The sequence below is a fragment of the Parasteatoda tepidariorum genome, chromosome 6 (assembly GCF_982258835.1).
Source record: "Parasteatoda tepidariorum strain Cologne lab strain chromosome 6, Ptep-v5.0, whole genome shotgun sequence".
Lineage (NCBI taxonomy): Eukaryota > Metazoa > Arthropoda > Arachnida > Araneae > Theridiidae > Parasteatoda > Parasteatoda tepidariorum.
In genome coordinates, this window is record NC_141760.1 from 2,670,406 (window position 1) to 2,696,380 (window position 25,975).

Genomic DNA, 25,975 nt, shown 5'->3' on the forward strand with positions numbered 1-25,975 from the left:
ACTCATTCGTTGTTCAAATATTAGCAATTGTGATTAAGTTAAAAATACAAACAAGTACAGTTCATTTATGTTGCCATGTAAATATTAACATTTTCCCCATGAATGTAGTTTATAATGGGAAAAGCTTGAGATTTACTTAACATATAAAACAGTTCCAAAATAATCAACAAAAATTGAACCAAAATTTAAATAATTTTGCTATGTAACAACAGGAGATGAGATCTTTGTGTAACTTTAAACATGTTTCTCCTCCACAAAACAGCTTTTAAAAATGGTTCAAAACACTCAAAATTATAAACTTTTTGAGCAGGAAACTAACTTAAAATGTGTCCATAACAGACCTGTTTTAAGACTTAGTTTACCAAAGGTTACTTAAATTACTGCTTGATATTTTTTTAAAAGCATTGCAAGAAAAAGGAATATTTATTTTTATTTTATATTAAAATAATAATACAGAAACTAAATGATGAATCAGACAATAGTTCATAGAATGAGTATCTTAAGTAAGATTTTTAAACATACAAAATATGAGTGGAAGTAACACAGAAACAAAATTGGAAGAACAATATTCTGCAAAATAATATCCACAATTTTAAATTTAATTTATAAATTCAGTTTTTTTTGTATAGTTTAAATTCCGCATTAAAATATTAGAAATAATGAAATCTTATAATAAAACCTAAAAATAATGATTTTATAACAAGTAAATTTTTTTACCAACTGTTCTATCAATCATTCTAAAACTTAATATTTATTTTTTATTACCCCATTTTTAAAAGTTTTTGATATAAATATTTAATGTAGAGTAAAATATTTAAAACAAAAATAAGACATATTGCGCAAAAATATTTAGTATTCATCAGAATTTATAATTAGTTAGAGATAGCTAGCCTGCAAAGAAATAAAATGTACAGGTTTGCTTTAACAGTCATGCATCTATAGTTACATATGCGTATTTTTTTAATTTTATTTATTTATTGCATAGTGAGAAAATAGTATCTAGAGAATAATTTTATTTTTAATCATGCATTTTATAATGTATGGATTAAATGGAAAAACATAGAACTTTTTTTAAAATAAAATTTTACTTAATACATTATATAATAATTTAAGTTAAAAAAGTAATAAAAAGTGTCAAAAAACATAAATAAACTACGAAAAATACTTACAATACTTTCATTACATATAATACTAATTTTTTAAATCATACAATCTTTTACACTTTTCACACAAATGCAAATTAAGATTTCCTCAAGATATCGCTATAACTATATTCAGGTTGATTCCTAGTCACCATAGATTATAGCAACAGCTATACATGAAATCTTGAAATTCTAATAATTTAATGAGAGATCAATAAATTAAATATGCTTCACACTTAAAAAAAAGTCTCACAAAGTTAAAATAAAACTGTACAAACCTCAAGTGATTTAATTTAAAATTTTTTAATGTGATAACAAATTTGTCTATAAAACCAATAGATTTAACATATATACAAATAGTTAATACAATTAAAATAATGAAACAAAACACACAATTGCTTTTAAAATTGAGTGCACACTCAGTTGTTCGATGGGAGCTACAATTATTATGCCTCACTGAATTAGTCTAAAAGATAAGAGTTCACTGCTTTTAGAAAAAAGTGCTATTCGAATTATTTGCATTATATACGTTACTGATAATTTCTTACTCTTTCAGCAATGGCAGAAATATTAATAAAAATCTGCCTTGTCTTTATTTATTTCCATTTAATTATTAATCTGAAGCCAAAAAAGGTTTTAAATATCAGTACTTTTTAAAATGTTATTTAGAATGTATTGAAATTAAATGCAGCCAAATGTTGGGTTTTTTAAACACATTTGCTCTTCACAAGCTAGGTATATATTCAAATTATTTCCAAAAGATCAGATTATTCTCTTAAACTCAAATCTTGCCCTCCTCAAATTCAAATAAGTAGGTAAAATACTATTTTAATTTAAGTATAATTATTGCACTAAATGGATAGAAATTTGTTTTTGTTGAACTGAAGCAGGATATGAACCATAGCTCCCATAACAGAATTCAGATGCAATGTGAGTGTGTATTATCAATTCTGGGGATGTCAATGTAAGTAATTTTTTTCTAGTAACAGAAACATTTTATTTAAAAAAAAAAATTTCTAAAACTCTAAAAATTTAAGCTTAAAAAAATATCCTAGCATATTTTTCCCTATTGAATGCAATTCCTAATTTACAAACCGCAATAACGAATTTTAATAAGATGATAAAAATTATATTCTTTCTAACCATGATGTTCATGCGTAAGGTTTGTACTAAACAACATTTTCCGGTCTAAAAACACTTTCACACACGCACACTGATGCTTCGTTGCGGAAGACTAAATTTACACACTCGCTGTTGCTCTACCCCCTCTGATTTCCTTTATTTACACACTACTAATGAGCTGTTCGGCAGGTGTGGATACGTGCAATTCACAAAAAGGCTTCTTTGTTCTTCTCACACTGATGTCTCGTTCTGATCCCCACCTTTTCTGGAGTGCTTGGGGGAGCTGTGAGCAGAAGTGACATTAGAGGGAGTAGGTGTAGGGGCATCGATTCTGATCATGATTCCGCAATCGTCTTCGTCGTCTTCCTCGGCCATAGTAGACAGACGCTTGTGCTCTTCATCGCAAATGGCATCTTTCTTCTTGCCACGCTTCTTTTTACTAAAATAAGAGAATTTAATTATGCTAAACATTTACTTAGAACATAAAAAGCAGGGTTCAGGACTTTTTTAAAAAAAATATATAATTCACGTGATTTATGATGTTGCATATGACTATATCTGGAAATTAAACCATAAAAATATCATAGTTCATTGCACAAAAGAGTAGGAAGAACAACAAACAACTAACACAGTGTTTAATAAACATATAAAAGTGAACAATGAGCAGTCAAGAGAGGACAATTGCAATTCTGGTGCAAACTGATTATTTTAAATTTAAATTTTTTTTTGTTGTTTTTAAATAGACTTTGAGAACTTTAGTTTACAATTACTTAAATTTTATAATTGAAATATTATTAAAAATAAATAATAACAATACATTTCAAACTGTATCACTGCAATATAATTTTTTTTATGATTACTTAAAATGCATGATTGAATTGGAATAGAAATGTCTTATCTATAAACTAGGGGAAAAAAAACTGCTAAAATAAACAAATAAAAAAGTTTTCAGACCTTTTTTCTTTTTCTTTATGAATTATGTAAGTAAATAATATATGTTGCCTTATGCATCGTTCTTACTAAACTGAAGGTAGTCAAATCTTTTTTATATAGAATAACTAACCCATTAATTAAAAAATTGTTAGTTAACATTAATTAACTAAAAAAGGTAAGAGTTCTTGTTCTTCTTAAGTATTTCTTTCAAATTCAATTCCTATTTTTGGCTGATGAGCCTTTTTATTGTGCTTAGAACTAAACATCTTGCAAATTTTTCCAAAATTTGTAGTAGATTTAAATGGACAGATTACAAAAATGAGAAGAGCCTTTTTACATAAGTTAAAAATTAACGAGATCACAGCTGATATAAAAACTCAATTTATGCAGTAAAAATACTTTTGAGCAAGCATAACCACTAGCGTATGAAACTGTTTACTTGTATTCACTATTACACACACAAAAAAAAAAGCCCCAACAGCAATCAAATTAATCTTACTTCGAGGAATTGTTGACTTTAGGCTCATTGACAACCGGGACGTTTTGCGCTTTCTGATCAATACTCTGCCAAATTCCAGATTTGTTGAGTTGTTCTGATATGTTGATAGCAGATTGGTCGGGATCATCTTTGAATTTTTCCACTGGAACCTTGAGAATGTTGCCATTAGCCAATGTAATAGCAACATTACCAGAACTAGCATTTGGCTTCAGACCACCCTGGAAAGGAGTTATTTTTTCAAACAAGAACAAAATTATTCGAACAAATATAATCGTTGCTCAAAAGTTGATAAGCATATCTTATGTCTCCACAACTAGTTTGATAACAACAAACATTTTGAATCACCTTTTTTACTTAAATTGTGAATGTTATCTCTTATTTTTACCTGTTACTCCTAGTAAAAAAGATTCCTTATGAACTTTTTTTAAGAACTTTTCAAAATCTATATTATTTTTTTGTTGATTTAATCTGAAATTAAAGATCAACTAAAAAAATATTAATGTATGAATTTTTATGAAATAAAAGCGTTTTGCAGTTTCCTTAGTTTTATGAAATCTGTATAAAAAAGAAATAGTATGTAAATCTTTTATATTTTCACTACAGCTTCAGGGTTCCCACTCTTTTAACAAAGCAAAAATTAAGCACTTTTAAGGACCTTTTCTTGAAATAATTAAGGACTTTAAAATGAATGTATATATATACATACACTAACAGTGACAGTGCCAATTATTTACATCGCTTAAAAAAAAATCGATAAATAAAAAAAATAAACAATTTTATCCTAATGTAAGCACTGATAATTATTGCATTCATTAACAGGGCTCGCCAAAGTACCAGGCAATTTTTGCAAACCCGGGTTGATTTCTTTTTAAAAAACATTTTCAGATTGTTGAGGTTAACATCCTCTATGAAACTAATCCATATTCAATTTTTAATGATTTCCTTGAAATTGAATTGTAAAATAATGTCCAGAAATTAAAATGTGCAATTTTTTTCATGTATATTAAAAAAAAAAGAGTAAAGAAAGAAATTTGGCAAAAACATTGAAAAATTTATTACAACAAGTTTTTATATTTCGCTACTTGACCTGCATTACATATTCATTTGTGGGCCAATCTTGCTAAATATTCAGTTACGCTAAAAAAAATAAAATGTTTCATTTATGAAGGTATATCTTAAAATAATTAATACTAAAAAGTTGAATTAGAGTTATGCTTGAGAATAGTTTTCTTAACTGCGCCATGTAAAATTAAGTCCTATTTTGAGTAAAAACAGGCGATACTAACATCTAAGCACCCTAAATCATTCCACATTCTTTTCATAAGGCTTAACTCAATATATTTTTTAAATTCCTTGCAATAAATATTTTTATGAAAATTTATATAGAATAAAAATACAATTACATTTGAAAAGAGTTAATTACCAAGAGTTAGTTACCAATTTGCTTTTTATTAGCTCTCTCGTATTAGTTTGTTTTTATTAGTTATTATTAGGTTTTTATCAGTTAGTAAACACGCAAACAAAAGGGTCTAAAGCAATTTTTTAAAGATATCAACATATTTCTATGGCCCAAAAGTTGATAAGGTTCCTTAATTAATAAATACGGATAAATTATTTATATCTTAATCATTTATAGATTTTTACTAGTGCCGGCCAGGTGGACGAGCGGTTAGCGTGCCTGACTGCGAAGCCATAGGCTGCGGGTTCGAATCCCGCTCTGAGCATGGATGTTTTTCTTCTCTTTGTGCGTGTGTATGATGTGTGAATGTGGCCCACCCTATAAACTGGTTTGTGGCAGTGTGGCGTGGGCAATGTTGCTCGCCTCAGTGACTTTGGTTCACAGGTGTCCACTGGGTAACGCGAAATGAGCAACAATTCTGGCATAGTATAGGCCAGGGATGGCGAACCAATGGCACGGGTGCCATTTATGGCACCCGACACAATATTTTGGGCACGCCACAGATCCCATTTGTTATTACACTATGAATTGTTATTACTCAAATTCTATTTCACTATGAAGCATATGTAACAATTAAATTAAAATTCACAAAAAACACGCAAAATAATAAACAATTATTAATGAAAAAAATTAACAATTAATGCTAAAAAAGCAATTAATAACCATAAAAAACAAGCTAATAATAAATAAATAACAAAAAAATAAACAGTCCTGCTTAAACTAACAGCTTACAACCTAATATAAGTTATTTGTCATCTAATCTGCAACAGCAGAAGTCACACTGGTGTTACTTTAAGTTGAATTAAGCGTATAACTGTGACATTGCAAAATATTTTTTTTTCAGTGTAAATAAAGAGTTTTGAGTTGATAGTATTTAGTATTATTATTTTTCCAATAATCACGAAGGCATAATTATTTGACGGCACGTCTATGACCTTATTAAAAAACTTTTTGGAAAAAATGGCACGTTGGTGTATAAAGGTTCGCCATCCCTGGTATAGGCAAAAGATTCAAATTCAGTGCCTGCCATTGGAAAAAAACTAAAAACTTTTTACTAGTAATATTTCTTTACCATCCTCTACCATTCCTAATATACTCTAACTATTATTATGATTTGAAAATTTTTTTATCACAAATTAACAGTTCAAAACTGAAAGTGGTGTTCCTTTGTTATAAAATAATCCTGTAATATCACCTTATCAGGTAACGTTTCGTAAAAAAATATTGAAATATTTTATGAAAAACATATTGAAAATGGTATATACTTAACAATTTTGAAATTATTACTAAATAACAAATGTGCTATATTTACTTTTATAATGAGTTTTACACAAAAGTATTTCTAGCCAAGCCCGTTATTAAGAATTAACTTTACATGATGCTACTAAACAATCTGATGAAAAACATGAACTATTTTTAAAGGAACCAAAAATTTAATAAAAATTAAAAAAAAAAAAAAACAGTATTATATTAAGTTACAATGTTAACTGAATAAAGATTTTATTAATATCTAAGGATCCTTTAATTGAGTAGATTTAAATATTATGTAACAATCTGCTTACCCTTAAGAAACAAAAATAATAGTGTAACAATCTAAAACTTTAAAAAAAAATTTACATTGCAACTAAACAAATTATAAATAGTTAAATATTTAAAGAAGTAAATCATGCATTCTTATTTAGTACTCAGGAAAAGTATTTTTGAAAAAATTTGAGGTTTTCATCAAAAACCCAGGTTTTTGATGAAACCCTGCTTATTACAGATCTGTTTAATTTTTAGTACAATCAGGAATTTTACAAAAATGTCACTGCTTTCAATAAATTTAGTTACTTATTACACATTGAAATATTATACAAATTAATTAAATTCTTCAAGATTTTAGGAAATAGAATTTGTTATGGACTCTAGTACAAAAAATATTTCTGATACTTCGCTTCTTAGGGTTTTACATAATTCCTATAAGCAGATGACCAGTAGAACTGAATTTCTTGAATTCTGTCAATTTTGAAGGTTAGTGTGGGTCTTCTACATAGGTACCTTAAAACTGCCCCCCCCCCCTGAGAAAGCATAATGAAAGAACCAATATATTAATAAAAGGACATGCTTCCTTCCCCTCAAACACATTCATTTTTGTCTTTCTAAAATGATGCATGCCCTCTATGCATGGTCGAATTCTAGGTGATAGAAGAACATTATTTTGTTTGAAAGAATTGAACTGAAAAATTGTTCCGATAGTGATGCTGAAAAATTAAGGACTTTTAAAAACCTTGTGCCAAAATTAAGTACCTTTAAGGGCCCTTATATTCCAAAATAAAAATTGAGCTGTTTTTAAGGACTTTTAAGGACCGTGAGAACCCTGAGTTTTGTAAAAGAACTACAGTGTTTGAGTTTCTGAAAAATATTATAATACATAAATTTTTATAAAACTATACCTTCAGGTCAATTTAGCAAAGTTCACTCTTTCAACAAATATGTTATGAAAAATATAATAAAAGAAAGCAAGACGACAATAAATAGAAAATTATAGGCATTAACTTAATGTTAGATCATAAAACAAAGCACCAGATCTATTAGATGAAAATTTCAAAGTTCAATATAGGAAAGTTTGATTTGTTTCAATTAAATTCAAAATAGCATAATAATAAACAGTTTAAATTTATATTGAAAAATTACATACAAAACTATTTTGTAAAGATTAGATAAGGCTAAGAAAAAAAAAAAAAAAAATAAAATAATATTAGCATTTATATTATCTTTTTTCAAGTAGTTTACATTTTTATTCTTATTAATGTAAAATTCAAGTTTTTTTTTGTCATTATTTGTGCAATAAAATAGACTTTTATGAAAAATATTTTAAATTTTTAATTCCAGATCAAAATTAAGTAATAAATCTATATAAATTTATAGATAAAAAAACTAAAGTCCAAAATAATAAAAACATTCAGATAAATTACCAATTTTTAAACTAAGCAGCAGTAAACTTTAAACAGTTTGTAAACAATTAGGGGACACTTATAGAATTTATAAAGAAAACTATTATGTAAAATTTGGCAAATTTATTAATGTGAAAACTTTGTAAAAATTCTCTATAACCTACAAAAATTTAAAGTTTTTTTTTTGCTTACATTTTAATACAACTTTTTATTAACAAAAAGTTTTAAATTTAATTAAAGCTAACAAAAAAAACAATATCGATTTAATTTTATTTTTAAAGATTTAATAAATAAAAGGAATTACTTTTCCCATACCTCAAAGCAACGATACAACAATGGGAGTTACAATTACCCAGGAAAACATCGGTTTCGTATTTGAAATTTTGCAGCGTAATGAGAAATAAAACATTTTCTTGTTGCTAAAAAGAAATCAAACTTTTCCTAATTTCCAAGGTACAACGTTTTTATAATAATAAAACATATAAATATGTTTTTCACATTTAAGGAAATGTTAAAAAGCAATATCACTGACTATAAGTACCCTTAAAATAAAAACTATGGCCTTCTGAAGGTTTTAAGAAATAAAATAAGGCCTTTCTTAAATGCTGTAAGAGACCTGTGTGGCATTTTTACTGAGACCTGAAGTTATTACCTCTGTTTCTTCAAGTGTTTCCTCCTCATTCATCCTTGACTGTTTTGCAGATTCTGGAATCACATCATCCAATATCTTTAATTCTCTTTGAGTAAAGACAAAGTCCAGAAGTTTACGAACACCAATCATCACCACCAACTGCACGAAAAGAAAATGAAATTTGATACAGAGTATTTCAAAAATAAGTTGTTGAACAAAGTCACTGAATAGCAGAAATTTTGATGTTCAATTATTTTAAATACAGTATGCATGGAAAAAAAAGGGGGGACCTGAAAAAAATAGCATTTGAAGAAAATTTTTATTAATTTTAAAATTTTAAGTTAGGTTGTAAGTGACCAATATTTCTATCTTGTAGTTAATTTAAGCACACTTTCTAAGAATGCAAACAAATTGTAGCTTCTATATTCTAAATGGCACCCAAATTTTTTCTTAGAGATATGAGCACATTAAGACTTTTTAAAATTTGTGTCTCATATGCTGCTTACCTGATGTAGAACAGTTAATTCTTTTAATATTTTTTTTTCGTTTCACGAAGAAAAATAATGATTGCAATGGAGTTTTACATTAAAATTTGAAAACAATATTAAATTTACATTTTACTATGGAGCTGATGCTTGGCATTGTGTCAATAAAAACATCCATAAAAACCAAACATTTATGAATAAACATATAAACAAAGATTGAACATAAAATGATTTGATAAAGTTAAAAATGAAAAGTTTCTGAATATGTTCTAATAACCTTACCTAAACTTTCTACAGATCAAACACGCCAATCACACTGTTCTACGGACAAAATTCTTACTTTTTTGTTGACATTTTGGGCTTCTGTTTACACCTGATACGGCAAACGTGCGGGCTGCCTCTAGGTAGCAGGGTTATCAAATAAAGAGTCATATTGCATTTTTTTCATGCTGTAGTTCGGAATTTGCATATATTTTCAAATTAGAGATAATTACAATGGTTTATTTTTTGCAAAACGGTGTTGGCATTGACATCATGTAAAAGTTTAAAAAGAACTGTCACTCATATCTCAATGCTATTGCTGTTACTATTTTTGTCGGATCTCTAGATGGCTTCCAGCAAATGAAACCAGGGTGCATAGCCAAATTTCTCAACAAAAAATAAGCACCTTTTAAGTACTTTTTAATTTAAGCACTTAAAAAATATCATAATTAGGATCTGCGCACTAATAAATAAAATTATAGCTAATTTAACAATTATTTAAAAAGTTTATCCAGTGTATTTTTTAGATTTCAATAAAAGTTATTTATGAAGGCATATTCAATAAAACATGAACATGATTAATATTATGGATCATACCGAATTTATAAAGATATGTAAAGAATTAAGCAAACTAAGCAAACTTTAATAAATTCATATCACAAATGTAAATTAGTGAATAGCCTTAAATAAATTTTTATTAAAATTTGTTATTCAGTATTTCTTTAATGAAATGCTTAAAAAAAATTAAAATAATTTTGATATGTAAATACAATAAATATTGAAGCTAAATATTTTTGTTGGAAGTAAATTATTATACGGTCCCTACGCTCATAATATTTAACAAATCTGAGATAAATGATTTTTTTTATTACAATTTTTTTTAAATTGAATCACTAAAAGATGAATTAAAGTTTTTTGGAATGAAAAATCTGAATAAATAATATTGTTTGCTAATATTTTTTCCCTCACTTCATACTTCTTCAAATCTTGTCTATAAATATTATTTAGTTTCTTCATAAAATAAGTCAAGAGTACTAGAAATTTTAAAAGTAATAATACAGTGATAAAAAGTAATATGTAAAAAAAAAATTTAATAAGTAAAAAAAGTGATGAAGTACAATAAAAGTTGAAAAAGTAAATTTTTAATTCCAGATCAAAATTAAGTAATAAATCTATATAAATTTATAGATAAAAAAACTGACTCATATGAATTAATATCTCAATAAATTCTTATCTTAATTAAATAAATAAAAGGGAAATGAAAATTTTGAAATGAAACTTCATGATTCTTTACTACTTTGGGAACCCACATGAAAATTCGTAATTATTGAATGATCCCCAAGTTAAGTTCAAGGATTAGGGTACTGATCTATAAATAAAAGAGTGGGAGAAGGTCATTAGCTTGGCAGTGACGAAAACGATGGTGCTTCACCAAGGATGAAATAGACAAAAGTAAAATGTTCTTTTGCTTTTAGGGTAAAAAAAATTGGCATATTTTAGTTGGTCCCCGTGATTAGCGAAAATTCAAGAGATTTCTCAGTTCAATTTCAGAGGGCGAAAAATGAAGCCTGAAATTGAGAATCTTTTGCAAAATGCAGCAGAGTTGCGCATGAGAATGCAAGAATCCTTCCCACTGAATCCTGCTTAGTATATGCATATGCGGACTCTCAGGTATGTCATCAAACATTTAAAATGGGGGATTAGCACTTTCATACGCTATGGACCGATGGTGTGCAGAACTGTAGATGAATGAATAATGCAAAAGTTGAATAAAACAATGTGAAAGCCAAGCTTTTTGCGAAATTCGCGGCAAAAATTGATATGGAAAAAGAGAAAATCTCATTTTGATAAAAGGAAAAATTAAACACTTTTTAAAAACGCTACTCACCCTGGGAACCTAGCATTCCCTGCGTAGTCAGCATGTTGTTCTTATGATGTAATGCTTTTCGATTAAATGCGTGGGGAGGTAATAAATTCCAGCACACAAAGTTTTAGATTATACTACCCAAGGTAAATTGAGAGACTTAACATAGAAGTATTGTTAAAAGTTGATCAGTAGAACTGAGCATGCATTTATGATTCTTTTAATGAGTGAACAGGTACTATAACAATTTTCACCCATTACTACAGTTGCCATAATGAAAAACTACAACAAAACTGTATTTAAAAATATATAATTACCATTAGAGGGAATGTTATAGATGTAGGCTTGTAAGATTTGATCAGCCACAAGATAATTAAGCAGACCAATTGAATACATGTGAAAAAGTGAACTTTTTTAGTTGGCACACTTCTCAAGAAAATATAGTCAGGTTGATATTTCTGTGGCATGAAAACTATCAGCATTCTATCAAAGAACTGTGAGAAGAGACATATTATTTACAAACTATTTTTTTTATATGCTTCAGACACAAAAAATTTAAATAAGGTGAACGTGAAAAAAATTAATACAAACAATACTTACAGTATCAATCAAAAAAAGTGAAACTCATGCTTTTTTAAAAAAATTTATTTTTTGTGTCTAGTTTTGTCAGAAACTACTCTGCGTTTTAGGAAGTACTGTAAATCTTAAAGCAAACAACTAAATTACAGATTGTTAAAATTTTTTTAAAAATAATTTCACATTTCAGGCTAGTTGGAATTGCGTTTTTTTAATTTATTTTAGGACATTATCCTCTTTGCTTAGTTACTAAAAAAACTAAACTCAGCGGCGCAACAGCCCATAGTGGGCTAAGGCCTACAGTGCCCATCTCAGTTTTCTTAACCTTGGGCTCTGGGGTGCAGGAGCAGATGTTCCGGTTAAATGGTCAGCCGAACGCGAAACCTCCAGTGTTTAGTTCTCAAGCATGCTAGGTACTCATTTATAGACCCACTGAAGGGATGAAAAGCTCAGTCAATCTTGCCCGGCCCGAGGATTGAACCCAGGACCTCTGGCACGGGAGCGCGAAGTGCCACTCAGTCACAGGGCGTCTTTGCTTAATTACACTTTCTTTATTTTTATTGATGATAGATTATTGTTATAGCATCCATAATTATGAATGCTAAATGGATATATATATATTTACATAACCATTTAGCATATTTATTGACATACTCAAAATTGGGCTCTTCTTTAACTTTGGAAACATTTTATTATATCAGAGCATCTTAAAACAATATGATAAATCTTCTATCAGAAAAGTTTCTTTTACAGTCATAACTGTTTAACATAACAATCATATTCTGTTCAAGTAACTGATTATTTTAAGTGCAAAATTTGAATGTGCCCTTTTCTGGAAGCAAGCACATTTCTTATTCACCGGGAGGACACTGTTAACCAAAAATTAGAATTACAACATAAAATTCTATATCTGATACTCAAGTATCCATAACTGCCAACAATCTGGAATTTAGTTAAAAGTTTTGATTCATAATTAAAACACATGCGTAATTCACATAAGGGTCGATACTTTAAGTTTCAAATGATAATTTTAACGATCTGAATTGTTTTGATTGTAAGGAAAAAGTATTTGAAATTTAAAATAATAGGTTACGATGATCGTTTACCTGAGATCCTTGAAGAGAAGATATTCCCATGTAAAGAAATACTCCATACAACACAGGCATTGGGATATACTGAGGGAAGAAATGAACAGGAATTAAAACGCTTTTATTTATTTCACTTATAATTAATTAGCTCATGATTTTGAAAAAATAATTATTTCACTGTTGAACACCTAAATTAAGTTTGGTATTATGGCATTGCAAGCAACTTTTTGTAGCCAAAGCAGCATAGCAAATTCCTTGAGAATTCGTCTCACAATCCTCAAGGAGTTCTTTCTTTGTTGCCCAATGTTTTTAATGATTAAAACATGTTATGATTTCATAACATAACTTAGGTTTTAGTCCTATAATTCAATTTTCATAACAATAAATATGAATTATTTTACAATGCACTATCTGCCAACTCTAAATTTCTTAAAAAAAAAAAAAAATTAAAATGCAGATGATTTTGAGTGGTTCCAAATATAATGCAAATTTATAGTATTAAAGAACTAAAAAATTAAATTATGCCACCTACAGTTATCCCATACATATTAAGATAAACTTCAACTTATTGTAAAAAAAAAAATCTGATTATAAAAGTTTAAAACTTGGTTACCAACAATAAAACATAAATTTTAAAAAAATGCTGAAAAAATAAGATGCTATGTCACATTCAGGCTTTTTAGTGGAACGAAGAAAAAAAAATAGAACATTAAAAAAAGATGAGACATTTTAGGGAGATATACCAGAACTTTTGTAAAATGGGTAAAAGAGAAACTAAAAATAGAGTTTACTTTAGATTAATAAAGACAAATTTTATCGATTTATTCTATTTTGTAAATTTATTTTACCCGTTTTTACCTATTATTTTTCTTTAAAAAAAATGCAGTCATGAGACTATTTTTTTATGAACAAAAGAAAGTATGATGTCATCTATAAGTTAATTTGTAGAAAGAAAGCTTAAAGAGTTATGAACTGAATAAATGTCATGGGAGTCATCCACAACAAGGGATGCTGCTTTTAAATAATTACATAAAATCACCTATTTATCAAGAATACTATATTTTAATTAACATATTGAATTTATAAAGATACGTTGAAGTAGGAAAAAAGAAATGAATAGATAACAATATTATGTAGAAAAATTGATGATTCATTCTTTGCTTCAAAATTTCATTATTTACCCAGTAGCAGAATTTGCAGAGTGAACCTTCATAAATCAAAATTTGCCCTCAATACAGTCAGACAAAGATTATTACTTTTATAATTCAGCTTAATCTAACGTAGGAAAAAAATATAAATAAAGAGCCTTTAAAAAATATACATCAAAACTTTTTGTTCTTAAAATTTAAGTTGAAATAAATTCTTATACAGTTAAGCTGTAATCAGGTAAATAATTTTTTTTTTTACTTTTTGTTCCTAGTGGTTTTTTTTTGTTTTTCAACTCAGCTTTTAATTTGTATTAGAAAAAAATTTAGAGATATTTTAAAAGGCAGTCAGAACAATTTTCTCATATTTTAAAAAAAAAAAAACTTGGATGAAAAATAATTTGCAATACCTACAGCTGTGCTGAAGAGTTTCTGCTCCTGGGATTATTGATAGACTGAATTCATTTCTTAACAAGATTTAATATAAATATTTAGTTAAAAATTATTGTATTAGTCTCATGATTTGGAAGCTTATTGAATCAAGTTTTTTAATAAAAAAAAACTAAAAAATTGAAATTGGGCAGCGGACAATAGAAAGTTCATAACACTACATATGTTTTTGACTTTTACTCTATTTAAGATATTAAATATAAAATGTTTTAATAATGTAGTTTAAGAATAATTAAAAAAAATTTTTTCAGGAAGGTGGATTAATTTTTCACTTTCAGTGATAATGAAACAAAATAATGTTACCTGAAGAACAGAAGTAAAAAGAACTGATAGACCAACCAGAGCAAAAATCACTATCTGTGTAACTCTCTGCTCCCTAAAATAAAATAGTAATTTAAAAATGCAAATTTTAAAAAATTTCAAATTTTATTTAACTTTTTATATTAAGTTTCATAAATAGCAAATCTAGAAATCAAATTTGAAAACAAATCATTTGTGTAACAAGTTTAAATGCTTTTGAGGTGCTTTAAAATATTGCTTACTCATGTTATTATTTTGAACTTGTTATTTATTCAATATTGAATACAATTAAGAGGTTTTTTCTCCTACTTATTAAAATTAACAAATTAACCTGCAAATCATTAACAAACAATAGCAGCCATATTAAATTCAGTTACAGTAATTTCCGGTAGATAGGCCGGGGCCTATAGGTGTTAAAAAGTTTTGCTGTCACGATGTGCGGTCTGTGCGGCCACAAGACTATGGAGTTGAACATTAGTAGTTGTAAACCCATAAAATTGGGTCAGCTGTTCAATGACGGTTATAAGAAAAATAAATAAAAAAACAGATGTTTACCGAAAATTTTCCAAAATAACGTACCTATTTCGTAATGTTTGCTCTGAAAACTTTTTTTTCCATTAAAATATAGTTCGATTAAAGAAGTTTTCGATTGACGAAAAACCGTCCGACGTCATCTACAAATGGTATTACAACTTCCGATTTGTAACTTAAGAATAATTAAACTTAGTAAACTTTAATTTCAAATTCTTACAAAACTAGAAAATCAACTCTTTTTGTTCTATTTCCGTAGATACTTCTAGTTGTATACTTCCTTTTTATTTATTTTTCAACGCTGATTAAAAATTTCTGCCCCTTTTGTGAACCGATGCATTCAATATATAAGATATAAAAATTGAAAAAAAAAAAGCTCTTCTGCCTTAAATAAACAAGCCTAAGAAAAAGAAATCACTGGAATTTTTAATTGACACCGATCTGCTGATTGACTGATGTAGAACTGTCAAATTGCAACAGAAAAAAAAAGATTAAATTTGAAAGAAAGAAAAAAAAATTTAAAAATATAGAAAGAAAGAAAAAAAACGATATTCTTCAAAACAAATCCCATTACTGAGTTTATAGAAAATACCAAAATAAAAAACAAATGGAACAAGACTTCGAACTATTAAAATATTTCAATTGGAACATCTGCTTCTGTCTCAGAAACTAAATTCATTCCCATTGAAATTTATAATTCATTTTATTTTTTCTTGAAAGAAAGTATTCTTTTTCTTATAAATTTTATTTCTTTTTTTAAAAATCAATTTCAGTAAAAAAAAAAAAAAAAAATTCGTAGCGTTTATTTCAGCAATTTCTACATCATCTAAAAATCAAAAATAAACTTTATCAATACTTTATTATTTTTTATTATCTATGAACTAATTTATCCGATTGATATATAGATTTTATAATAAATAATTGAAGCTTAAGATTTGGAGAGGAAAGATTTTGTCTTATTTGAAATGTTTCCTTTGTGATCTAAGTGCAATCGTAGTTTCTTTCTCTCTTTCTTTTAACGAGTTCTCTTACGAAGTAGAATTAAAACTTTTTTTTTTTCTTCTATGTTTAGCTGTTTTGGTTAGAAAAAATTTTACTTTTTTAATGATAAACAATAAGAACTTTATTTTTAAAATTAGATATCGTTCTTTAGAACCATGATTTTTTAATTATGAGGAAACATGTTTTTTTTTAGAATTCATCATCTCACCTTTTTTATGAAGCTAGAACGAACCCAGCTAAAAGAACAATTTCATCATAAATCAAATTTTAGAAACAAAACGAAAAACAAAGAAAAACTGTCTATATCTATTGATCAAAAGAACAATTTGTTTAATTTTCCATATGTTCTGCTGTCATTTCCAACCCTTCCTCACACAGGTCATTGTGCTAATGATAGCAGGGGGTTGAGGGGAGAAAGAAGGAAACATTTATTATCTCTCCCTTCCGAATTTCACAGTCCAAAGAGGAGAGGGAAGTATTTCATTTTTATCTTTACTCACACTAAATTTATGTTGGGCTGTCGATGTCATAAGTATTTTGGACATCATAGAATCCTTCCGCGACTTCCTCCCCACCTATGACTGCGGTGATCATTCATTTTCTTTTTAATTATTAATTTTTATTTTACTGAAGGTCACTGAAGAATCTACGTTTCAAAAGTTGCGGTTACATTTGACCATTACTATTATAACTAGTGAATGAAATAGTTCTTCTTCCTGGTTGCACCTGGAATAAGGTGACCTAGCATGGGAAGGGGGCCGTATGTATTTCAACATATTGTGCAGCTTTCTTTATATTCTTTAGTTTCCCCCCTACTTGTTCTACAGAAAGAAGGAGAAGGAATTACATTTCCTTCTCTTTCTTTTATCTTACCGCTACGAGCTTTTGCTTGAAAGATGTTCCTTCCTTGATGAAGATGATATAGATAATGAACTAGGTGATGATTTACAACGTTTGTTTTGTTCTGACAGTGAAGAATCCGATTTCGATGGTTTTGAACAAATATATGATCAGAAATATTTGAAAAGTAAATAAAAAAAAAAGGAGATTTATTTTTATCTTGTCATCAGTTTATTTTTCAGTGCGTACACATTCTCAACTTACGATTTAGATTGGTTATACATATTTCTTCTGTAAAAGTATCATTCTCAATTCTTTCTTTTTATAATAAGAGTATATATAAAAATAGATTTACCAATAACTGTTTTCTAAGCATAGAGTTTATGTTTTAAAGATTATTATTTTTCAAGTGTATTTTCACGCATGTGATATTAGATAAAAATCGATGATTCATCCAAAAAACAAAAGTGTGGCCTTTACCGCGGTGCGGCCTGTTGGAAAATGTAAACAAATAGATGGGCAGTAGGGTCACTTCCTAGGGGATGTTTAGAGAGAGTTATGCCAGTTTAATTGAATGTAGTTTTTCTTTCTTTATATTTAAAGTTTTATCTTCAATAAATATAGTTGCACAGTTTTCTATGAAGTGAATTCTTTATTTGTAATAGATTTCTTCAATATCTTAAACTTAATAAGCTGGCTCCTATTTTTCAACACGGTCTATAAGATGAAAATTGAAAGTTTTAGCAATGTTTTTCGCGGGTGCGGCCTGTATGGTGGTGTGACGTGTCCACCCGAAATTACTGTATTTATTATTTCTTTTTAATTTATTTGCATTCTTTTGGTTTGGTTTGCATAATTTAGCTTCATAATTTTGCTACTTGAATCGCAAAATTAATATCTGAATAAGAATTAACATAAATTATATTTATATTTTAATAGGCTTAAAATATTTTTCATTGTTGAGAGTATGTGAATGATCAGAAATAAATGGGTCAAAAAATGTTCCACAATTCTTAAGAAATACTGAAATATTTTATCGGTCCTTAAGTTGATCTTTATTTATAAAAAGGACTAAAAATACTCATTTGTTAATTATGAAATTCATTATTTATATAAATTCTTTAACAATTAGAAATATTTCTGTGAAATCCATATTTTTTTATATGCTGATTTTACTTACTCTGAAAATAAGTTTTATCTTGTAAGTTTCTAGGATTAAAAGCTTATCAGCAATGTGAAAAACAACTCATTACCAATGGAGTGGTTTTGTACTTACTATTATTTTACATTGAGTTTATTTTACTAATCGAATAAATATAAAAATTATACATCTAATTTTCAACACTGGTCCATTATTGTACTGGTAAACACTGGTACTGGTTCAAATAAACAGCAATAATATATTGTTATCTATCTCAGTTTCAAAATTTTTAAGTGTTTTATAAGAAATCCAACACTTTGTTCAGTAAAAGTTCTTATTTGAAACTGACATAATCTATAAAAGATAATTTGCTTTTGTTAGTATTTTCAATGCTGCAGTCCAGAGGGCATTTTGGTGCGCATATTGGTAACCAGTGCTTGAACATAAATAACTTTTTTTAAACAAGTAAAAAATAAAATAGTAAGCTCCAAGCAGTGACTTAATCGGATAAAAAGAAAAACAGTTTTCTTTAAACCAGGACAATGTTACTAACTTAGCTGTCACAAAAGTGGGCTAATACTGGATGTAGAGCAGGTTTTGTAGTGGTTCAAAAGAAAAATCAGGACAAGATTTCACAAAAATATCAGAATTTTTTTTTGATGCAATACATAGTAAACTATTAAGAAGAGGAAATGAAGGACTAAAATAAGGTTGTTATTAACTGGTATGAAAATTTTGTTTTGTGTGGCATGTCTCTTTAATTCTTCACAACATTTTAAAAAAGAATATGGACAACACTCAACGTTTTCCAATAAAAAATAACGATAGGAACAATTCCATCAGAAAGGTTTTTTTTAAAAAAAAAAAATGCATTTTCATGCATACCTACTTAAGGTATGAAAACTCAGAACCTTCATTTTCTTGAATTTAAAAATAGATTCCGCAATATAAAGACAGATTGAAATAGGTTTAAAATAAAACTGACAATTATAATCATTTTTATATAATAATAAATTATTTTAAAACTGTAATATATGTAATCTACACACTAAAGAATAAATGTATAAAAAATAAACAAATGATTAGAAAACGTAATACATCGTAATCTGGAAAGAAAGATCATAAAAATAAAACAAGAAATTAAGCCATTACTTATAGTAAATGAACATTAAAAGTACTTTGAATTTTGCAAATAAAGGAAATGTATATGGAATGATAAACAGTGCCTTCACTGAAATTTGATAACCCAGAGAAAAGAATTTACTACTCAAAAAATCTTAAGCTAACCTTTAGCAATATTTTTCACTTAGCAATTGGACTTATTAAGTAAAAAAAATTGGCAGCAAAAACGCCAAGATTCATAATTTGCAAGATCATATTAAAATAAATCATAAGCTCAAATTTTATAAAATGACCAAAAGACTGAAACAAGATTAAAAGTCTAAATATGAGTAATTGGTGAATGGATCCAAAATTCCAACTATCATGTTTAAAATTCTTAAGGATTATTAAGTTTTATTATTATTAAATAAAAATTAGATATAAACATTCCGAAACAACCAAGATTTTAAGTGTATCGTGTATCAAAACTATACAATCAAAAATGAGTGAATAGCCACCGAATTTAATTACTGTTTTCCCAACTGATTAAAATAATAATAGGTAAAAGGATTGACAGCAATCTGAATGTAGAGGCAATATAAATTTAATGCGCCATTTTTTAGACTATAAAAACAACACAAATTTTGTAAGATTAAAGGCATTCATAAAAAAAACCTAGCCCACAAACCTACCATGGAGATCCTTAAACAATTTCAAAAATTATACATCATTTTTGGTACAAAATAATATTTAATTTAGTACAGTACAGAACCCGTTATCCGAAAATCAGAAAACCGGAAAACCAAAAAACCGGAACGAAATTCGATAAATTTTCCCGCCATTTTTTAAAAAGAATTTTTTTTTTCCTCATAAGATTTTAGGATTTTTCTTTCTTTTTGGAAAGATGTTTACCTTACTATCATTTTGGAAATAATCATTAGTGTATTACTTCGTTTTTTCTTCTTTTTAAGATTATTTCCAAATATAATTTTTTTAGTTGGGTTTAACAATAAAAAAAAACGGCTTTTTGTGGCGATTCAGAAAACCGGAAAAATCGGTTATCCGGAATAGCGATGGTCCCGATCGTTCTGGATAATCGGTTCCCTACTGTACATACAATAAGTAAACTTACAATATTTTCAAGAATAGGAGCCGTGACAGGATACACAGCAGTACTTAACTTTTATATCAGGCATACTTTGGAGTTTAGAAATAGCATAATTGGATTATTTAAAAAAAAAAAAATGAAATTTTAGTGTTGAAGAGGGATTCTTTAAAAATTTGCTCTTCAGTATCCTGTAAGTAAAAAACCAGTTGTGCATGACCTTGAGGTTCAAATGCTTGTACTACTAATTTATGATGAAAAAGGGTGAAGAGGATGGGAGCAATTAAAAATTCTTTGTTGCAACGATAATTCGTATTACTGAGGAAAAGGAAAACGAAAGGAATATTTCTCCGCATTAATTCCATTCCTTTTGAGACTAGTTTTTGAATTCACACTATGAATAAAAACATACTAGTTTTGAAGTTACAAAGTCTAGTTTTTCTTATTTTCTAGATAAAGAAATTTAAAAAAAATCCAAATGATTCTTTTACCATCAAGTGTTTGTTAAAGTGTTCTGAAAAAAAAAAAAAAAAAAAAAAACAGGAATATCAGGACAAAACACCAAAAATGAGCACATAATATATCGTATCAAGAAAACTATGAACCCTGTATAGAACCAATATTCTTAAAATAAGTATTCAAATTGCACCAAAAATAATCATAAATTATACATTTCACTCTTAAAAAGGATGGCAGGTAAAATATCCTACCTAACTCCCAAAAAATGAGGTTTCTCTCCTGGAGCAGAGCACTCAGATTCCATCCGCAAAGAATTGACGTGCGTCATGGCAAGCACGGTTGCAGCAACAAACCACGGGAGACCAAAGATGGAGCATATTGCAATTAATATAGCCAACACAAATAAATCTAAGTGATAACCACAACCTTTCTAAAAAACATGATGTAAAAACAATTATGATTAAGTGTTCTTAAAATGTTCACCAATAAACATCCCTATAATTTTACAGAGATGTTAATAAAATAGATACAGTATGCAAAAATATTTTAAAACAGTTACAAACTTGTAGTTGTTTTTAAAGTAATTTAAAAAGGTGTAAAAGTTGTGACTCAAACTATTTTACAAAGTTTCTATCACCCCCTAAGTTGATTTGTTAACAATTGCTTATACTGATTTTGAGGCACAGGTTTCTAATAATCTCAGCATAAAGAAGTGACTTCCTTTCTAGAAATTTTAAAACCCCATTTTTCAAGTAAACTTTTTATAGAAATGATTTTATACAAATTATTTTAACTCCAAAACTTTATATTGAAATTTATATAATCCTTTTAAGATAATGAAAAAAAAAATGTTTCCATTAAAAGGACACTAAATTTTATAATTAAGATCAGTGATATGAGTGGAGAGGGGGGCTGTGTTGAAATTTTGGAGCAGCACTTTAATTTTTAGATCAATGGTTTGCTTTTACATCTCTCTTCAAACTTGTCTACTATTTTTACTCCATCTTAAATGGTAATTAGAAATTGTTTCTTTTCATTTTTTATTTTAAAATTATGGTATTTCGGGATTATCCAGCCGACCATTTTCGTCAAACCCGATATTATTGCCAAAAGGTAGCTTCTGCACCAATAACCACAAATTTTATGATTTTTACTGTGTAATCCTTAACTATGCGAGTATTTTAGAGTGTTGAAATATACTATTTTCTTTTTTAACTGCGCTGCAAAGAGATTCAAATTTGAGAGTGCAATGGCATAGTTATCATTTCTTCTAAGAAAATGTGTGTGAATGACCATGATATGGCATTGTATATCAAAACTGATACGCAATGGTGGTGCAATGTGAAGGGGTGCGATAAACGAGTTTTTTTTGTTATTATTATTTGATAAATTCAATGTGTTTGGAATTGTGTTTAGAATGTTTATTTTGGAAATTGCTTTTCATTATGATGGCGCTAAAGAAGTTGAACGCAAGCGTTAACAGGATAATCCCAAAGTACCAAAATTATTCTATGTCACAAACCCTTATTCTAAGGAAAATATTGTATTTTCGAAGAAAAAAAAGAAGTTCAGAAAAATTTAAATATCAGAGATTAGCTAAGATGAATTGGAACCCTAATCTCTGCTGTATTTAAATAAGCAGTATTCAATAAGAATCCTTCTTCCTGTAAACTTTTTCTTCCTCTTAACTTTGAACATTAAAAGCGTAAAATATTTTAAACTACAAATATGTTATTGAATATGAAATGAAGCTAACAAAAGGGATTTGTAACACTTTCCGCAATAACACTGAAGTGCAAAATGATATCCAGTAGGTTAGTTTCTTTCCAAATTCAATTTTTGCTTCTAATGCCTATCGGCTTTCTGAATTGCAAAACATTCACAAATTAATTTAAGAATGTACCAAAAAGAAAATTCAACTTTTCTATAATTTTAAACATTTGGAAAAGCATAATAATTTAAGTTTGAACCTTCAACTTGTTTTCATGTCTGTTAATAATGACTGCAGTAATCTGTTGATCCATAAAAATCAAGATAGTTGCCAAGAGTGCAGGCAAAATTGCAACAAGTGATGTCCACCAAGGATTTCTCTGACCAAATGGAGTAATAAGCCAGGTACGTCCGTGCCATGTTGGCTAAAAAAAATAATAAATATAAGACACAAAGATATAACTGATTATTTTAAAATAATGGTTTATTATTAGAGTTAGGTAATTGATCGAATTTATCAAAAGAAACTAAAATTTACTTATAACTAGTTGAAGCAAAAAAATAAGTTTAGTAGAATACTTTCTAAAATCTGAAGTTTTTTAACTCAGAAAAGATTTCAGAAAAAACTACTACCAATTACAATTAAAGAAATCTACAGATAAAAATTTAAAAACGTAAATATTATTCACCTCATTTTTAATAGAAATAGTAGTAATCGATTAACATTAGGTGTAATTGAATGCACTTCAGAAGATCATACTCAAAAAGAAATTTTTTTCCTCCTTACGTTTCAACAAACAAGTCCTTTTGGTCCACTAGCTCTGCCATTCAAATAATTTGTTTCGTTTTAGGATCATTTGCTCTTGTCAAACGGAGCACCGTATTCGTGTTGTGTCAGATGGCATCATTTTCAGAAAGAGTTCCCACACCCATCTGAATTTTTTATGTATCGCTGTTGTGGGGTTACAGTTAGTTTGCTTAAATAATTTAGACTTAGATATTTCAATTGGCCAGTAAAATATTACAATATCAGGTACTGCATAAAATAGGAAAGGACTATTCTTACTATTGATTTGAAAATTTGCACCTTCACTTAGATGTTGTATTATATTTTTATTAGTGCCTTGAACGTGAATTGTGCTTTTTTAATTCTTAAAGAGACATCTTTATCTGTCCCACCCAATTTCTCTGGGACACTATGTCAGCACAGCACCAAGATATGCAAAATGTTTTACTTTATCCATTTCTTTTCTATTTATGCATATCTATATTACATTATATATCTATATGTATTACGTATCTATCTATATATATATATATATATCAATATTACATTATCTTTTATAAAAATTGAGAACTCCTTAAAAAAAACAATAGTTTATAACACCGATATACAAAACAAAGTTTGTTATGAAGAATGGCTCTTGCGACAGAATAATAAAAAATGGGGAAATGTAAAAACAGTTACTCATAAATGAAACTACATTAAAAGCCTTGCAAAATATATAAAAATACACCTTCCTCAAATTAACTGATTAATCAGATAAGAATCATACTTTTAAATTAGTTTTTCCTAATTGCATTATTTCAATTTCTTTGAAATACTGCAAAAAAAAAAGGAAAAAAGAGAGAGAGAGAGAAAGTGCTTTAACATTTAGTAAACACTTAACGCTTCATATAATTGTTATGAAATGACATCACATAATGAAAAAAAGAAGAAAAAACAGTTTGCTTATTCAGATGTGCAGTAAAATAATTGAATTAATATAAAATATTCATTTTGCTTATCTCACAACGAAAAAAGATACTGTATAGTGCACCAAAAAATCCTAATGATTTGTGGTGGTGACCTCAAATATGCTAATTAATAAGTGCAAATGATATTTTAAGTTACAAAATCAGACACAAAAATTTACTTTCTCTGAATAAACATATCTTTTTTTTCGACAGATTCGGAATTTTGATCAGCAAAATAAAGGGTGTAGTTGCAATTTGAGAAATAGGGTTAAAATAGTCTGTTCAGAAGAGCGCTTTTAAGTTTGGACACCTTAATGTCACTATATTTCAAGAGTTTTTTAAAGCACATTGAAAAGTTTTTACCCACAATTATAAAATTCAATTATTCAAGGATAATTCCATTCAAAAAATAGCTTTTAGTAAAAATATATTTTTTATTGTCTTATTTAAGATTGGTAAAAAAAAAAAAAAATTGAAATGTAAGGCAGAAAATTTTCTGCCTAGTTTTAAAGAATGTAATTTTGCATGGCAAAATATAAAATTTGAGCAAAATCAGTCTAATAATTCCAGAAATATTGAATTTAAAAAACGTCAGATACTCAAATTTTAAATTTTGCCTTATAAAATAAAATTTTTTAAAATGATGCAAAAAACTCTGTACAATTCAAAATTTTATCAACTATTCTTAAATAAAATAATAAATATTTACTAATTATTTTTTGCATGGAAATTATCTTTAGATAAACCAATTTTATAATTGTGTGTAACCTTTTTTCAATTCGCTTAAAAAAGTTCGTCAGATATAGCGAAACACGTAAAAAGTAAAATTACCATTAAGGGGCTCAAACTTTGGAATGCTCTCCTGAACAAACATATCGGGATCGTATTTAAGGGATCAAAAATTGGAACCCACCTAAAAAAAAGATACGTTTATTTAGGGAAAGTACGTTTTTGAGTCTGATTTTGTAGCTTAAAATATCGTCTGCACCAATTAACTAGCCTATTTGAGGTCACCCCCTCAAGCCATTAAGATTGAGTCCTAGAACGTGAAGATCCGATCATTAGATCAAACGTCATTCAGGGTGGTCCGTTAAATTTTGGTGCGCTGTTCAACAATAATTGCGATCAGCAGTTGTAGAAATTTGCAGAGTTTCCAGCAAATTCATAGTATAAAATAAATAAATATTACCTGAAACTTTTCTGGAACTTGCAGTTTAGGAGTCTTCAGACCAACACCAATATCAGCAAGAGTCATTAAAAGAATAGCTATCACAACAGCAAAGTCGCTGACTGTACTTCGTACCTGTTCACATTAATATCTTTGCATCAGGGGTTCCAATTCAAAAATAAAATTCCAAATACAAACACACGCACACTTGCATGCACACACACACGAATATATATATATTTAATAAGCAAAAAAACACAAGCAATTTAAAATTTTAACGAAACATAGTTTGT

General features: G+C 27.9%; 1 protein-coding gene across 3 annotated transcripts in view; it reads right to left on the reverse strand.

Moving 5' to 3' along the window:
• Positions 1-414: 414 nt before the first annotated feature.
• Ndae1 (Na[+]-driven anion exchanger 1) overlaps positions 415-25,975 on the reverse strand; it is a 167,941-nt gene continuing 142,380 nt past the window's right edge. For all 3 annotated transcript variants that reach the window (XM_043052758.3, XM_043052756.3, XM_087165310.1), the window contains 9 exons: positions 25,704-25,817; positions 23,038-23,202; positions 21,319-21,497; positions 14,892-14,964; positions 13,012-13,080; positions 11,647-11,823; positions 8,741-8,878; positions 3,697-3,914; positions 415-2,703 (listed from right to left, as the gene is read on the reverse strand). In XM_043052758.3, coding sequence (XP_042908692.1) covers positions 2,496-2,703; positions 3,697-3,914; positions 8,741-8,878; positions 11,647-11,823; positions 13,012-13,080; positions 14,892-14,964; positions 21,319-21,497; positions 23,038-23,202; positions 25,704-25,817 — 1,341 coding nt within the window. In that variant the 3' untranslated portion in view covers positions 415-2,495. The remainder of the gene's footprint in view (positions 2,704-3,696; positions 3,915-8,740; positions 8,879-11,646; positions 11,824-13,011; positions 13,081-14,891; positions 14,965-21,318; positions 21,498-23,037; positions 23,203-25,703; positions 25,818-25,975) is intronic.